This window comes from Rana temporaria, chromosome 8, assembly GCF_905171775.1.
Source record: "Rana temporaria chromosome 8, aRanTem1.1, whole genome shotgun sequence".
Taxonomy (NCBI): domain Eukaryota; kingdom Metazoa; phylum Chordata; class Amphibia; order Anura; family Ranidae; genus Rana; species Rana temporaria.
Window position 1 is genome coordinate 177543178 of NC_053496.1, and position 18626 is coordinate 177561803.

At 43.3% G+C, this 18626-nt stretch overlaps 1 protein-coding gene and 1 pseudogene across 1 annotated transcript; one reads left to right on the plus strand and one right to left on the minus strand.

Annotated features, from left to right (window-relative positions):
• Window positions 1-3889: 3889 nt before the first annotated feature.
• Window positions 3890-4054, plus strand: LOC120912533 (annotated as a pseudogene).
• Window positions 4055-8806: 4752 nt separating this feature from the next.
• On the minus strand, window positions 8807-12033 carry LOC120910067 (gastrula zinc finger protein XlCGF57.1-like). Its single transcript, XM_040321920.1, has 2 exons — window positions 11914-12033; window positions 8807-10714 (listed from the first exon to the last, which is right to left on the minus strand). The coding sequence occupies exons 1-2, from the start codon at window positions 11975-11977 to the stop codon at window positions 9150-9152; spliced, it is 1629 nt and encodes a 542-aa protein (XP_040177854.1). The 5' UTR covers window positions 11978-12033; the 3' UTR covers window positions 8807-9149.
• Window positions 12034-18626: the final 6593 nt, after the last annotated feature.

The window sequence follows — 18626 nt, forward strand, 5'->3', positions numbered from 1 at the left end:
ATACTTTTCCGGTCGAATGTTCCGCCTGCAAGCTATAGTAGAATTCTAATGTTGTATGACACTAGGAATAATTATATTTATTAATTATTATTACTAGTCAACCAACAATAAAATCTTTCTATAGCCTATGGGCCGAGCATTTGACCGGAAATGTATGATTGCCGCGTCGCACAGTTTAGCTGCTCTGTCGAATCTTCTTAAAACTATGAACAGACACCATAAGCCTTCAATGACAGATTCAACGTTTTCCGATGCTTTGTCGAATCTTCGTTGTTGAATTGTCAAGTTAGTTCTAGCTATTTTACTGCTCCTTCTTATTGGTTACAATCAGCCAATAACATTCACCATCATCATTCTTTTTATTTTACTTCACCCGCCCAATTCCAGCAGCGATCTTTCCTCTCTATAATGTCAAATCTTTTCTCTCTATAATGTCGAATCTTTCCTCTCCATAATGTCGAATCTTTCCTCTCCATAATGTCGAATCTTTCCTCTCCATAATGTCGAATCTTTCCTCTCTATAATGTCGAACCTTTCCTCTCTATAATGTCGAATCTTTCCTCTCCATAATGTCGAATCTTTCCTCTCCATAATGTCGAATCTTTCCTCTCTATAATGTCGAACCTTTCCTCTCTATAATGTCGAATCTTTCCTCTCTATAATGTCGAATCTTTCCTCTCTATAATGTCGAATCTTTCCTCTCTATAATGTCGAATCTTTCCTCTCTATAATGTCAAATCTTTCCTCTCTATAATGTCAAATCTTTCCTCTCTGTAATGTCGAATCTTTTCTCTCTGTAATGTCGAATCTTTTCTCTCTATAATGTCGAATCTTTCCTCTCTATAATGTCGAATCTTTTCTCTCTATAATGTCGAATCTTTCCTCTCCATAATGTCGAATCTTTCCTCTCTATAATGTCGAATCTTTTCTCTCCATAATGTCGAATCTTTCCTCTCCATAATGTCGAATCTTTCCTCTCCATAATGTCGAATCTTTCCTCTCCATAATGTCGAATCTTTCCTCTCCATAATGTCGAATCTTTCCTCTCCATAATGTCGAATCTTTCCTCTCTATAATGTGGAATCTTTACTCTCTATAATGTTGAATCTTTTCTCTCTATAATGTCGAATCTTTCCTCTCTATAATGTCGACTCTTTCCTCTCTATGTAGAATAATCTTGGACTAATAGAGTTAAGGTTAGGCACATTCGACCAACGAAAATGAAAATAAAGCATTTATTTATGTTGTATCTTTCGGTTTTCGTAATTCTGTGCGTTCGTTTTCGTTGGTTAAAATGATAACGAAAATACCTGAAATTCGGACGAAAATGCGTTCGGACGAAAACGAATGCACATGTCTAATCTGCACTATAAACCAGAGGCTCTGGATAGACAGTTGGATAAATGGTTCTATATTTAGGATGTATCCGATCTAGACATGCCCTGCAGATTGAAAAACAAACACATTGGATAAATGGTTCTATATTTAGGATGTATCCAGCCTATAAACCAGAGGCTCTGGATGGACAGTTGGATAAATTGTTCTATATTTAGGATGTATCTGGTCTATAAACCAGAGGCTCTGGATGGACAGTTGGATAAATTGTTCTATATTTAGGATGTGTATTGTCTATAGACCAGAGGCTCTGGATGGACAGTTGCATAAATGGCTCTATATTTAGGTTGTATCCGGTCTATAAAACAGAGGTTCTGGATGGACAGTTGGATTATTGGTTCTATATTTAGGATGTATCTTGTCTATAAACCAGAGGCTTTGGATGGACAGTTGGATAAATGGCTCTATATTTAGGATGTATTGGTGGACACATTCTAATCCTATTTTTTACAGTGACTATGGAGGAAGAGGATGGACATGACGGACAGACGGATGGGGGGGGGGGGGGGGTTTACTGGATTGAATTATAAAATAATTCTTATTACCTCCCCTGTTGTCGGTTGAAGGAATATCTCCCGCTACTTCCTCTGAGCTTTCCGCTCCGGGAACTTCCTATATACCGTACTATTTCTACATGACATAACTTCCTATCTTTTTTTCAGATCACTTCCTGTCTTTGCGTTCCACTGCCAATAAAGGAGATCACCACCTTGTGGAGATAATACAAAGTGCAGTCTACGCTTATAAATTCTTTGACAGCTGGTTCTTGGTGCGTTCTTCAGTTTTGTTGCATATATTACAAACAAAAGGGAAAAAAACAAAAAATGAACAAATAAAGGGAAAAAAAATGAAAATGGCACCTGAAAGCTAAATGTAAGTAAAGGGGTGGGGGGGGGGGGGTCCTGGGGTATTTTTATGTCTTCTGGATTCATATAACCTAAACAAAAGTGAATATACAGTGCCTTGAAAAAGTATTCATACCTCTTTACATTTTCCACATTTTGTCATGTTACAACCAAAAACGTAAATGTATTTTATTGGGATTTTATGTGAATCGACCAACACAAAGTGGAACATAATTGTGAAGTGGAAGGAAAATGATAAATGGTTTTCAACATTTGGCATTTGTATTCAGTCCCTATTACTCTGATACCCCTAAATATAATCTAGTGGAAATAATTGCCTTCAGAAGTCACCTAATTAGTAAATAGAGTCCACCTGTGTGTAATTTAATCTCAGTGTAAATACAGGTGTTCTGTGAAGCCCTCAGAGGTTTGTTAGAGAACCTTAGTGAACAAACAGCACCATGAAGGCCAAGGAACACACCAGACAGGTCAGGGATAAAGTTGTGGAGAAGTTTAAAGCAGGGTTAGGTTATAAAAAAATATCTCAAGCTTTGAACACCTCACAGAGCACTATTCAATCCATCATCAGAAAATGGAATGAGTATGGCACAACTGCAAACCTACCAAGACATGGCCGTCCACCTAAACTGACCGGGCCGGGGCAAGGAGGAGCATTCATCAGAGAAGCAGCCAAGATGCCCATGGAGGAGCTGCAGAGATCCACAGCTCAGGTGGGTGAATCTGTGCACAGGACAACTATTAGTCGTGCACTCCACAAATCTGCCCTTTATGGAAGAGTGGCAAGAAGAAAGACATTGGTGAAAGAAAGTCATAAGATGTTCCGTTTGCAGTTTGCGAGAAGCCATGTGGAGGACACAGCAAACATGTGGAAGAAGGTGCTCTGGTCAGATGAAACCAAAATTTTACTTTTTGGCCTCAAAGCAAAACCGCTATGTGTGGGGAAAACTAACACTGCACATCACCCTGAACACACTGTGAAACATGGTGGTGGCAGCATTATGTGGTGGGGATGCTTTTCTTTAGCAGGGACAGGGAAGTCAGAGTTGATGGGAAGATGGATGGAGCCAAATACAGGACAATCCTAGAAGAAAACAATCTGCAAAAGACTTGAGACCGGGGCGGAGGGTCACCTTCCAACAGAACAACATACAGCCAGAGCTACAATGGAATGGTTTAGATTAAAACATATCCATTTGTTAGAATGGCCCAGTCAATGTCCAGACCTAAATCCAATTGAGAATCTGTGGCAAGACTTGAAAATTGCTGTTCACAGACACTCTCCGTCCAATCAGACAGAGCTTGAGATATTTTACAAAGAAGAAGAATGGGCAGAAATGTCCCTCTCTAGATGTGCAAAGCTGGTAGAGACACCCCCAAAAAGACTTGCAGCTGTAATTGCAGAGAAAGGAGGTCCTACAAAGTATTGACTTAGGGGGGCGCCATACAAATGTACCCCCCACACTTTTCACATATTTATTTGTAAAAGAATTTGAAAACTATTTACCATTTTCTTTCCACTTCACAATTATGTGTCACTTTGTGTTGGTCTATCACATAAAATCCCAATAAAATACATTTACGTTTTTGATTGTAACATGACAAAATGTGGAAAATGTCAAGGGGTATGAATACTTTTCACGGCCTTCTGGCTAACATCCAGTGTAAGATCTGTTCTTAGGGGACGTATCAGATATTAAACCCATATCTGTGGGGCCAGATTATAAATGGATTTTTAGAACAGGGAGATGGAAGATGACCTTGCTCTGTCCACTCCACACAATGGAGTACCTCCAGGAACGATGCACCAGAGAAAAAGTGTATACTAGACTTCCAGATGTTTTTTCCCTAAAAAACTTCAATATTATAAATAATTTTAGTGTTGATCAGAAAGAAACTTGCAATCCTGAAAGAAGATCCCAAGCTGTCTGTCCACAAGGGAGGAAGTTGTCTTAATGAAGGAACTCGGGGGAGGACCTGCCCTGGAGGAGACCGGCAAAGTGCTAGCGTCTCTGGTGAGGCCTGGTGACCAAATTAAGGAGGGATCCACTATACTGAAAACCCTGCAGTCTGCCGATATCGGCTTAGAGGCTCTTCTGCTGGTTCGGGACTTTGAAATCCTGTGGCAGAGGATTCCTGGACGCATCCACATACATTTTAAAGGTCTGTGGCAGAGACCAAGTTCATTCCAAGAGGTCTGTGGCAGAGACCAAGTTCATTCCAAGAGGTCTGTGGCAGAGACCGTCTGGACATTAGTAGGCATGTGCAAAAGGGAAAATTTTGTTTCGTTTCGTTTTAATTCGTTATTTAATTAATTTTGTTAAGTTAGGTTCGTTAGATTCGTTTTCGGAACTCGTTCGTTTTCGACCGAATTTCGAAAAATCTAATATTGATCAGTGGTTCCAATTTACTAAATAAGTGGAGAACAAACACAAAAATATACACCCAGCATCCTTCTAAATAACTGTTCTGTTCATTCTGCACATTTGACTTTTTTTTTATAAACATGTTTATTTAGGTATCACATTAATATTACAATTGTACTTTTAGGGTAACAAGGAATGTAACTGAAGCAGTACAAAGGTGGGATGGTTTCGTATAAAGGTCGTAAGAAAGTGAGTACATGGAACAAGGGTTAGTATCATGCCAAGGACGTTGGCTTCACTTTAGGCTTACAAAGTCCACAACAGTGAAAGAAAACTGAAAATTATCCTTGTCGGGTCAAAGTCTTGATACATAGATGAAATGTGCTTACATCAGCCAGATAAAGTTCAAGACATCCAATCCATGTGAGAGGGACACCACAGAGTCCAACCAGCAACAGAGGTGCAATCATATAGTTTCATAGTTACATAGTTACATAGTTAGTCAGGTTGAAAAAAGACACAAGTCCATCCAGTTCAACCTCAAAAAAATAAACAAACAAAATAAAAAACACAGTACAATCCCATACACCCAACTCCATACCCACAGTTGATCCAGAGGAAGGCAAAAAAACCCCAGCAGAGCATGATCCAATTTGCTACAGCAGGGGAAAAAATTCCTTCCTGATCCCCCGAGAGGCAATCGGATTTACCCTGGATCAACTTTACCTACAAATTTTAGTAACAGTTCTTCCAAAACTCTCTCTCTCTCTTTTCCTCATTAGCCCTCTGCTGCATGAACTGCCTTTTGCATCTTTTAAAGGGCCCCACACTTGCCACATAAAAGGAGGGAAAACCTACCCACCATCCGTTTTAGGCCAGTACAATATACAGATTAGTGTAAAGAAGGCATTTTAGATCAAACCTGCTTTCTTTTATCCCCGCTGGTGGCTGAGTACTAGTTTGGTGCATTCCAGATGATCCCTTTACATTCTCCATAATATGAATAAACAATTTCACCAGAGATGGTGGGAACCCCTCATAGTGAGGACAGCAAGGTGTGAAGACCTGGGGACCGTACACAGGGATGGAGGAAGTACCTTATAATGGACATGGCATGCATGAGGAACTGGGAACCCCAGGGCAGGACTTGAGTGTTGAAGGGGCCCCCTGGAGCCGAGAATTGGGGGGGATCGAAGATGTTGAGGGAGGGGGGATCATAGTTGTTGAGCGGGGGGTGTGGTACGCATTAAACCGGGGGGGGAATTGAAGTTGTTGAGCGGGGGGGGGGGGGTGACTCTCACCTGTGCACGGAATGTGTCGGCTCTCTTTCCTTCAGCAGACATACACACACACCGCTCCGGTTCCTCCTGGGGGGGTTTTGCAGCTGTTGAGCGGGGGGGAGTGCCTCTCACCTGTGCCGACAGCCGGGGCCACAGACTGTCATTAGCACGGCTGTCGGCTTTCTTTCCTTCAGCAGCCACAGTCCTCCACACACCCCTCCGGTTCCTCCTGCTTCCGTGCTGCCTCCAATTGCAGTGCGGGAAAATTAACCCTTTTGCGGGACTGCGGGAAGAAGCTGTCTGTGCGGGAAAGTCCTGCAGAATCCGTGCGTGTTGGGAGGTATGCGCAGGGCCGCCATCAGTAATTTTGGGGCCCCTTACACAGCTTAAGGCATGGGCCCCCTGAAGCAGAGAACCGGGGGAGGGGGGTGCTGCCGCCTGAAATTGAGAAGCGGGGGGGCCTTTACAAAAAAAAGGAGAAATAAAGGGAAAAAAATATATATATATATATATATATAAAAAAAAGGGTGGTAGCCATCCTGGCCCTTTAATAAAAACATTTTTTTTTTTTTTAAAGGGGGCCCTCTATTGAGCGGGGCCCATGGGCTTGAGCCCAGTCAAGCCCAATGGTAAGTCTGGCCCTGGGGAACCCCATTTAGGAATGGTGGGAGCACGGCGTAATAAACAAAACAACTGTTTCGACCTATAAACTAGACTAGAGATGGTGAGAACCTCATAGTGAGGACAGCAAGGCGTGCAGACCTGGGCACCGTACACAGGGATGGAGGAAGTACCTTATAATGGGCATGGCGTGTATGAGAAACCAGGAATTGCATTTAGGAATGGTGGGAGCGCGGTGTAATGGACAAAGCAAGCGTTCCGACCTATAAAACTAGACATGTGCAGAATGAAAACCTTTGTTTCATTGCAATAATTACCTCATTTTGTTTTGTTAACTTCATTAAATTTGATTTTTGGAATTTGTTTTGTTCTGTTTATTCGTTTTCAAATTCGATTCAAATATTCAGAATTTGACCAAATTTAAATTCAGTTCGACCAAATACAGAAAATTCAAAATCAATATTTTTTTTCGATTCGAATACGGCTGCCAAATTATAATACCGTATTTGCCGGTGTATAAGACGACCCCCTAATTTGACATTTTTTTTACGATTTTTTTGCCTGTACTCACTGTAAAAAGTTTAGGAACTTCAGCCGTTTTTATACACAGTCCCTCCATTTTTAGGGGCTAAAATGTAATTGGACAAATCAAATAATAATATTCATAAATAAAATGTAAATTTTTCATATTTTGTTGAGAATCCTTTACTGGCAATCACCTGAAGTCTGGAACCCATAGAGGCTGGGTTTTCTCCTTTCTGACCCTTTGCCAGGCCCTAACTCAGTTGTTCTTTGTTTGTGGGTCTTTCTGCCCTTAGTTTTGCCTTCAGCAAGTGAAATGCTCAATTGGGTTAAGATCAGGTGATTGACTCAGCCATTTCAGAATATTCTACTTCTTTTCCTTCAGAAGCTCCTGGGTTGCTTTTGTAGTGTGTTTTGGATCATTGTCCATTTGTACCCTGAAGCGCCGTCCAATCAACTTTGCTGCATTTGGCTGAATCTGGACTGACATTAATAGCTAGATTCAGAAAGACTGCCTTAACTTTGCGGCGGCGTAGTGTATCGTGTTTACCGCCGTAAGTTAGCGAGGCAAGTACATGATTCACAAAGTACTTGCCTGCTAAGTTACGGCGGCGTAGCGTAAATCGTGCCGGCGTAAGCACGCCTAATTCAAATTCGGCTGAGGGGGCGAGTTTTATGTTAATGGGGGGTGACCTGATGTGATTGACGTATTTTACGAACGGCGCATGCGCCGTCCGTGTACATATCCCAGTGTGCATTGCGGCAAAGTACGCCGCACGGTCCTATTGGTTTCGACGTGGACGTAAATTACGTCCAGCCCTATTCACGGACGACTTACGCAAACAACGTAAAATTTTCAAATTTCGACGCGGGAACGACGGCCATACTTAACATTACTATTCCAGCTATTTAAAGTAATAACTTTAGGCCTGACAGTGTTACGTAAACGCATAATGGGCACAACAGGTGTACAGACCCCAGAACTTGGCACAGGGATGGTGGAAACCCCTCATTATGAGCACAGCAGGTTACAGACCTGGGTGCTTGGCACAAGAACGGTGGGAATGCCTTATAATGGCCACAGCAGGTGTAAAGACCCGGGAACTTGGCACAGGGATGGTGGAAACCCCTCATGATGGGCACATCAGGTGTACAGACCCCAGAACCTGGCACAGGGATATTGGGAACCCCTCATAATGGGCACAACAGACTCCAGAACGTGGCACAGGGATGGTAGGAACCCCTCATAATGGGCACAACAGGTGTACAGACCCCAGAACTTGGCACAGGGATGGTGGGAACCTCTCATAATGGGCACAGCAGGTGTACAGACCCCAGAACTTGGCACAGGGATGGTGGGAACCCCTCATAATGGGCAACGCAGGTGTACAGACTTGGGAACTCAGCACAGGAATGGTGGGAACCCCTCATAATGGGCAGAGCAGGCCCCCAGACCTAGGCACAGGGATGGTGGGAACCCCTCATAATGGGCACAGCAGGAGTACAGACCCCAGAACTTGGCACAGGGATGGTGGGAACCCCTCATAATGGGCAACGCAGGTGTACAGACTTGGGAACTCAGCACAGGAATGGTGGGAACCCCTCATAATGGGCAGAGCAGGCCCCCAGACCCGAGAACTTGGCACAGGGATGGTGAGAACCCCTCATAATGGGCACAGCAGGAGTACAGACCCCAGAACTTGGCACAGGGATGGTGGGAACCCCTCATAATGGGCACAGCAGGAGTACAGACCCCAGAACATGGCACAGGGATGGTGAGAACCCCTCATAATGGGCACAGCAGGTGTACAGACCCGGGAACTCAGCACAGGGAAGGTGGGAACCCTTCACAATGGACGGAGTGTGTAGACGTGGGAATTCCATTCAGAGATCTCATGAAACATCCCAGGTATGTAGAAGAGACGGTCAGGTGACTCAGTTCTCCGGCTGCACCAAATACTAAAATCTCTTTTGTACTTTTTTTTTGTCAGTAAAACATTTCCCTCGCATTAATAGGGACGCTTAACGTTGCGAATTCTCTGGTGTTTTAGAAGGTCGCCTTTCTGACTAAAACATTTCCCGCACTCCCAACCTGGAAAGAGTTATTCCCCCGTGTGAATTCTCTGATGTTTTAGAAGGTCCTCTTTCCTAATAAAACATTTCCCGCACTCTAAACATGAATGAGGACGCTCTCCTGTGTGGATTTTCTGGTGCGAAACAAGGTGTCCTTGTCTAATGAAAGATTTCCCGCACTCTGAACACGAAAAGGGGCGCTCACCTGAGTGAATTCGTTGGTGGGCGACAAGGTTTTCCCTGGTGATAAAACCCTTCCCGCACTCGGAGCATAAATAGGGACGCTCACCCGTGTGAACTTTCTGGTGTTTCAGAAGATCCTGTTTCTGAATAAAACTTTTCCCGCAATCTGAACATGGAAAGGGACGCTCTCCTGTGTGAATTTTCTGATGTTTATGAAGGTTTCCTTTGTGATTGAAAGATTTCCCGCACTCTAAACACGAAAAAGGATGCTCACCTGTGTGAATCTTTTGGTGTGTAACAAGCTGTCCTTTCGTAATGAAGCTTTTCCCGCACTCTGAACATGAATAGGGACGCTCACCTGCGTGAATTTTTTGGTGCGAGACAAGGTTCTGCTTGGTAATGAAACTTTTCCCGCACAGTGAGCATGAAAAGGGACGCTCTCCTGTGTGAATTTTCTGATGTAAAAGAAGGCTGACTTTGTGGCTGAAATATTTCCCGCACTCTGAACATGAATAAGAACGCTCGCCCGTGTGAATACGCTGATGCTTACGAAGGTATCCTTTGTCACTGAAACACTTCCCGCACTCTAAACATGAAAAAGGACGCTCACCTGTGTGAATTCTTTCATGTAAAACAAGGTGTCCTTTCGTAATGAAACGTTTCCCACACTCTGAACATGAATAGGGACGCTCACCTGTGTGGATTCTAAAGTGTGATACAAGGCTTTCTTTCATAGTGAAACATTTCCCGCACTCCGAACATGAATAGGGACGCTCGCCAGTGTGAGTTCTCTGGTGTATAAGAAGGCTTCCTTGATCACTGAAACATTTCCCGCACTCTGAACACGGAAAGGGACGTTCACCCGTGTGACTTCTATGATGTTTACTAAGTTCTCCTTTGTGAATGAAGCATTTCCCGCACTCGGAACACGAGTAAGGACGCTCACCCGTGTGACTCCTCTGGTGTACAACAAGTTGTCCATTCGTAACAAAACACTTCCCGCACTCGGAACATGAATAAGGACGTTCTCCCGTGTGAGTTCTCTGGTGTGTAATAAGGTGACTTTTTATGACAAAACATTTCCCGCAGTCTGAACATGAATAAGGACGCTCACCTGTGTGATATCTCTGGTGTGTATCAACTTGGCCTTTCGTACTGAAACATTTCCCGCACTCTGAACATGAATAGGGACGCTCACCCGTGTGGGTTCTCTCATGGATAAGTAGTAATGAGTTTTTTTTAAAAGATTTCCCACACACTGAACATGACAATGAACGCTTTTCTTTATAGCTTATAGAAGATCCATTGGGAATAGATGGATCTATTATAGGAACTGTACTGGGAGGTCCGAGAGTCTTCATGTGTGATCCGTCAGAAGATTCCTCAGAGGTGTTCCGCACATAGTGTCCACCTATTGGAAAGTAATTTAACAATCAATGATATAAGTATCTTACAAACCTTCCACTCAGGAGTCATATAGGTTGGTCTAGTACTAAAGATTTTATGTAAGGGCTGCCAAGAACTTTTGAGGGCAATTAGAAAAATATGAATACAAACCAGATAAAGGACACAATACACACAAATCACAGAGTGCAATGAGGACATTGTTACCGGGGGAATAGAGAAGGACCTCCCACCACCTCATTTGTTGGGAACATGACGTTATATTGAGGAATGGAGATGGACCTTTCATATGGTGTACAGTATCTCCTCCTCATTTGTTGGGAACATGACGTTATATTGAGGAATGGAGATGGACCTTTCATATGGCCTTTTCCATGTCTGTCTGTCCTCCTGCAAGGTGATTAATGTGGCCAGTCTTTGGGTGGAGACCAAACCTGATTTAAGCCAGCCAAGCCTGCAATCTCAGTATCTCCTCCTCATTTGTTGGGAACATGACATTGTATTGAGGAATGGAGATGGACCTTTCATATGATGTACAGTATCTCCTCCTAAGCCATCCAGCTTAGTTGCTCTCTGCCTTCACCTTGGTCAAACATCAGAGACTTTCTCCTCCATTCCTGTTGAAGACTTTGCTTGACTGACATCCCTTTTGGCTCCTGATCCTGTTTGCTGTTCTACTACGTTCATCTCTGGCTCCCTGACTACGTTCATCTCTGGCTCTCCAATGGAGATGGACCTTTTATATGGCCTTTTCCATGTCTGTCTGTCTACCTGCAAGGTGATTAATGTGGCCAGTCTCTGGGTGGAGACCAAACCTGATTTAAGCCAGAAAAGCCTGCAATCTCAGTATCTCCTCATTTGTTGGGAACATGACGTTATATTGAGGAACGGAGATGGACCTTTCATATGGTGTACAGTATCTCCTCCTCATTTGTTGGGAACATGACATTATATTGAGGAATGGAGATGGGCCTTATATGTGTGTAACGATTTTCTCAAACTGAAGAAGGCTACAAAAAATGTAGTGCCATAATGACACCACATGGACTTGTCCACTAAATATGCTACTTTGTCTCCAGTCAAGATGCTTTGTTATGACTGTGCAGCATTTGAGCACTGATGAGCTGGTGAGATTTACTAATATGCAAATACATACAATTAAAATGAAATTGTGAACTGATTCTGCATTCAGCGTTTTGTACTTACTTGTGTTTATATACAGAGAAGATTCCTCCTGTTTACTTTTCATAATCATCTCCCCCTCCTCCATAGACTGCTGATCTCCACTCACCAACCTCTCTTCTTCTTCTTCTTCCTCTTTAATCTCAACTTTGATGTCTTTCACTTCTTCACCCTAAACCCCAAAGATGACAGAATACAAAGGAAAAAATAGTTTCCATAATAAAAGTTTTTCTCATGTCTTAAAGCACTTTTTTTAGGTCTTCATGGTCACTCCCACCTACCTGATGATGGTGGGGGATGGTGTGACCTTCCTGTGTGGAATCCCGGGAATACAGAGGACGGGGACATCTCTCTGGTGGGTTCCCATTACTGGATCCATCTGTAGGAAACACACACACTGACTGAATACATTGTTTCTATGTGTTTATCAGATGATGGGGGATCTAGGTGGACCCTCCGTACTGCTCTCTCCTTTACAATAAAGTCTCCTCTTACCCGGTGATGTGAGGGGCGGCTGATTCTCCATCATGACGTCCTTGTAGAGATCCTTGTGTCCTTCTAAATACTCCCACTCCTCCATGGAGAAATAGACAGTGACATCCTGACACCTTATAGGAACCTGACACACACAATGATACAGTCACCATCCAGACACATCCCTTGTCTGTTACTGGATAATGTCCCAGAATTTCCTGGCACTGCTTACAGTTATGGTTAAAGTGTTGGCTAAATGGCTCTATATTTAGGATGTATCCGGTCTATAAACCAGAGGCTCTGGATGGACAGTTGGATAAATGGTAGAGAATGGCCATGACGGGGGGGGGGTTACTGGGTGTAAATATAAAATATCATATTACCTCCTGCCGCTGTTTAAAGGAATATCTCCCTCTACGAGCTTTCAGCTCTCTTTTCTATTTATACATGACATCACTTCCTGTCTTTATTTGGTTTCACTTCCTGTCTCTGCGTTCCACTGACGATAAATGAGATCACCACCTTGTGGATAAAATACAAACTGCATCCTACAGTTTCTTGGTGCGTTTCCTTAATTTTTTTTTTTTTTTTACGTTTCTCACACATGAATGAAAAAAAAATTATGAAAAAAAGTAAAATAACACATTAATTGTGTATTCAAATTCATAAATACACAAAAAAAATTATAATAATTGAGGTACAACATTTCTGTGAAAAATGTCTTCCTCCCACACCCCAAAGACATGCTGGTAGGTAAATTGGCCCTAGTATGTGTATGTATGATTGTGAGTTAGTAATCCTGTAGTCCAAGGGAGGGGGCGAGCACGACACTCCACACCAGGGAGAAAGCCTTGCATTACTGTGTGGAGTTACAGACAGAAGAACAGGAAGTGAGCATTTCTCAGAAGAAATAAGGACATTTAAAAGCAAAATGGAAGGATGAGGTAAGTGAAGGAGGACTGCACTAAGGTAAAGGAAGATATTTAGGGGAAAAAATTGTACCTTTACAACCCCTTTCAGCTTTCAACCCTGGACAGTAGAACCAGTCAATGATATGTACCTTGATTTTCTCAGTTCTCAGCCCCCCCCCCCCTCCCCCAAAGAATTGGCCAGATCTATGATCTTCTGTCTGTAAATCGGAGGCACCAACAATTGTTTAACAATATATTTCTGAACCTTGGTAGCCCCGTATAATAGGTCATTGTTATCTGCGACATGAGGCCATCTCTCGTTTTCACCCAAATCCTGGGGAACTCCATTATAAACCACAACCTTGTTAGGTCTTGCATCTGGGCCATGCCAAGAGCCCCCTTGGACACATCCAGGTAAAGGAAAGCAGGACTAGGGGTAGTCTCATCAATGTTCTCCACAAGCATGACCTTTAACCACTTAAGCCCCTGACCATTTTGCTGGTCAATGACCGGGCCACTTTTTGCGATTCGGCACTGCGCCGCTTTAACTGACAATTGCGCGGTCGTGCGACGTGGCTCCCAAACAAAATCGGCGTCCTTTTTTCCCCACAAATAGAGCTTTCTTTTGGTGGTATTTGATCACCTCTGCGGTTTTTATTTTTTGCGCTATAAACAAAAATAGAGCGACAATTTTTGAAAACAAATATATATTTTTTACTTTTTGCTATAATAAATATCCCCAAAAATATATAAAAGAAAAACGATTTTTTTCCTCAGTTTAGGCCGATACGTATTCTTCTACATATTTTTCGTACAAAAAAAATCGCAATAAGCGTTTATTAATTGGTTTGCGCAAAATGTATAGCGTTTACAAAATAGGGGATAGTTTTATGGCATTTTTATTATTTTTTTTTTATTACTAGTAATGGCGGCGATCAGCGATTTTTTTTTTTTATTGGTACTGCGACATTATAGCGGACACATCGGACACTTTCGACACATTTTGGGGACCATTGTCATTTTCACAGCAAAAAGTGCTATAAAAATGCATTGTTTACTGTGAAAATGACAATTGCAGTTTGGGAGTTAACCACAAGGGGGCGCTGAAGGGGTTATGTATGACCTCATCTGTGTTTCTAACTGTAGGGGGGTGTGGCTGTAGGTGTGACTTCATTGATTGTGTTTCCCTATAAAAGGGAACACATGATCGATCACGGCGCCACAGTGAAGAACGGGGAAGCTGTGTTTACACGCGGCTCTCCCCGTTCGTTAGCTCCGGGGACCGATCGCGGGACTCCAGCGGCGATCGGGTCCCATGGTCACGGAGCTTCAGACCGTGTCACGGGCACGCGCCCGCAACCCATGGCTGGGCACTTAAAGAGGACGTACCTGTACATGCTTGTGCCCAGCCGTGCCATTCTGCCGACGTATATGTGCAGGAGGCGGTCCTTAAGCGGTTAATGTACAATTATTATTTTTTTCCGTTTCTGTGTAATACGTGCAACATAATTGAAGAACGTACCATCAAAGTATTAGATACGGCATTCGGCACCAGGTTCCTCTCTACATATAGAGCTCGGGATTCCCCCTAGCAACTCTAAGAGGATCGTCCGCATTGGACTCAGAAAACCCCCTGACCTGCTGCACTATTGCCCTAACAAGCCCTACATTTGGGTAATTATTGTTTCTATCATGAATATGAGCAGTATGACCAAGGATTTATGCATTGGATCATTTGTCATGTTTTTATTTTTTCTCTCTTTTTTCTTTCTTTTTCTTTTTTCCTCTTTCTCCGCTTTCTCCCTCCTTTTTTTTTTTTTTCCCCCCTTCTCTTCTTTTCTCTTTCTTTCTTTCTTTCCTTACCCTTTTCTCTTTCTCTTTCTTTTCTCTTTTCTTCTTCCCTTTTTTCCTTTTTCTCTCCTTTTTCTCTTATTTCTTTTTCCACTCCCTATATCCTTAAATTTCAATAGGATACCGTGTGTTTGGGATCAATCGGAGCCATCCCTCCCCTTTCTCTTTTCTTACTTATGAGACCCCATAAGTCGGCCCTGGGGATATCCTAAACCGACAAGTTGAGGGTCAATTTTCAAACCCTGGTTTACCACAAACGGTATGTTGATCATATACACTATAGTAGAGGCATCTCTAACAACTACTTAAAATATGGATCCATATACACCTGATGATATGATATAATATAATGATGTGTGTTTTATTTTTAGAGAGAGAAAAACAGCTTGTAATCACACACTCCTGTGGCCCCTGATGAAGGTCTGTTGCTCCATCAATAGACCAGAAACGCGTCGGGCATTTTTTTACTACTCTCTACAGAGTGTTTTTTAATCTAATTGTATTGTATCTTCACGAGGTTTTATTTGAGTACTTTCTTGTTGTTTCCTATTTTCTCCTGGGTTCACACATGGGACGTGTGCCCCAGGTGTCACTTTATCACTACTTCTTATATGTTTTTTATTCTTATTATACATAATTTCTGACTGTTCCAGAAGATTTCTGTAATCCAACATCCAGAATTACTCTGTAATTAAGTGTTTACCCATCTTGGTGCAAATATCTAATAAATTAAAAAAAAATTTTATATATACATTGGAGTCTGGCCTTAAAAGTCCCATCTGGGGGTAATCGTTTTTCTTTCTTACCATCAAAGTATTAGAAAACATCAGCTGCAGTTTGCATTTTCTCCACAAGATGGCGAGCTCACTAATTGCTGGTGGAACGCAGAAACAGGAAGTGATACCAAACAAAGACAGGAAGATCCTGGAGAGAGCTAAGCTGGGGGCAGTAGAGGGAGAAATTCCTGCAACCGGCGGCTGAGGAGGTAATAAGATATTATATTTACACCCAGTAACCCCCCAGTCATGTCCGTCCTCTTCCTCCATAGTCACTGTGACGTCTTTTATCTGCAGCAGATACTACATATGTCTACACTACATTGTCATATGTGCACCTATTAGGGTGACCACATTTCCAAACTGCCATTCAGGGGCGACCCCCCCCCCCCCCCAAAAAAGATTTTTGGGCCAGGGGCGTATGAAATCAGCGGGCCCGTGTGCAAGATCAAAAGTGGGCTCTAGGCATCAAGAAGAACAACAGACTGGTTAGGGGGGCCGCAGAGTAGTCAGAGGGGCAGTGGAATGGACAGGGGGATGGACTAGGGTGGCCACGTGTCCCGGATTGCCCGCATTTTGCAGTTCTGTCCCGGGTCCCGGGCACATTCATTCCAGGACAATATAGTGTCCCGGAATGAAACTGACACAGCCACCCGCCGGGCCAATCTGATGCCCCCAAAAAAGGGCGCCACTTCTCCGCTTTACTCACTGGCAGTACTTGTCCTGGCCGGGAATGCCTGGAGGAGCACAATCCCCCCCTGCTTATGATTGGAGAAATCATAAATCCCGCCTCTTGTGTTAGCTCACTGTGCTGTGATTCGTTATAGCACAAGCTGATTTTTGGGAAGTGGGGTGTCCCTGAATGGGAGTTTTTAAAAAATGGGTCACCCTATGGATGGACAGGGGGATGGATAGAGGCATACCTCCCAACTTTCTGAGATGGGAATGAGGGACACCTATTAGCAAAAATATGTAGGCATAGGACACGCCCCCCTACCACGCCCACTTTAAAGGAGAATTATACAAAAAAAAAAAACTGGCTTTTTTACCACTACTATTCTTTTATATTGGCTTCTGGAATTTACAAATGCAGCAATTTGGAATACGGATTAAAGGTTTTGCTCTGTAAAATGCGTGCGACGTGGCACCCAAACGAAATTGGCATCCTTTTTTTTCCCCACAAATAGAGCTTTCTTTTGGTGGTATTTGATCACCTCTGCGGGTTTTTTTTCCGCTATAAACAAAAGAAGAGCGGAAATATTGAAAAAAAATGCAATATTTTTTATTTTTTTTGCTATAATAAATATCCCCTAAAAAAATATAAAAAAAAATAAAAAAATTTCCCTCAGTTTAGGGCGATACGTATTCTAAGTATTTTTGGTTAAAAAAATCGCAATAAGCGTATATTGATTGGTTTGCGCATTATAGAGTACTACAAAATAGGGGATAGTTTTATGGCATTTTTATTATTATTATTTTCTTTTAGTAGTAATGGCAGCGATCTAGGATTTGTAACGTGACTGCGACATTATGGCGGACACATCGGACACTTTTGGTGCTATTTTGGGACCATTCACATTTATACAGCGATCAGTGCTATAAAAATTCACTGATTACGGTGTAAATGTCACTGGCAGGGAAGGGGTTAACCACTAGGGGGCGAGGAAGGGTTAAGTGTGTCCTAGGGAGTTATTCTAACTGTGAGGGGGCTGGGCTACCAGTGACACCACACTGATCATGGCTCCCGATGACAGGGAGCAGAAGATCACTTGTCCTGTCACAAGGCAGAACAATAAATAAAACATCAATTGCACCCACTGTGCCCATCAATTGCCGCCACTGTGCCCATCAATTGCCGCCACTGTGCCCATCAAATGCAGCCACTGTACCCATGAAGTGGCCCCAACTGTGCCATCAAACGCAGCTACTGTACCCATCAATTGCTGACACTGTGCCCATCAATTGCTGACACTGTGCCCATCAATTACTGCTATTGTGCCCCATCAAATGCTGCCAGTGTGCCTATCAATTGCTGACACTGTGCCCATCAATTACCGCTATTGTGCCCCATCAAATGCTGCCAGTGTGCCCATCAAATGCTGCCAGTGTGCCCATCAAATGCTGCCAGTGTGCCCATCAATTGCTGCCAGTGTGCCCATCAATTGCTGCCAGTGTGCCCATCAATTGCTGCCAGTGTGCCCATCAATTGCCGCCAGTGTGCCCCATCAAATGCTGCCAGTGTGCCCATCAATTGCTGCTACTGTGCCCATCAGATGCTGCCAGTGTGCCCATCAATTGCCGCTACTGTGCCCCATCAAATGCTGCCCGTCACTTACCTGTCTTACAGGGGGTCAGCGGCGGTGCCCTGGACATCCTCCATGTTTTCTTCCGTCCTCTCTCCAATCACAGCGCCTGACGTTTCAGCCAATCAGGTGACTGGTAACAGACCCTAGCATCTGATTGGCTGAGAGGCAGTTCAGTGTTCGCAAAGCGAATTCCTTTGCTTTGCTTACACAACGCTGAGTGAACAGCAAGCGCTCAGCATGGCGCCCGCTGTTCACCTTTTTGGGCGCCTATGTGTGCCTATGGCTCTAATCAGGTGCTTCCAAACAACACCCCCATTGGTGTAATTCAGGTGCCCGAAAAGGGGCCGGACACCTGAATAGGGGGTGTCCGCAGCGACCATAGATGGATAGATTCATGCATTGCATGAATCTATCTATCT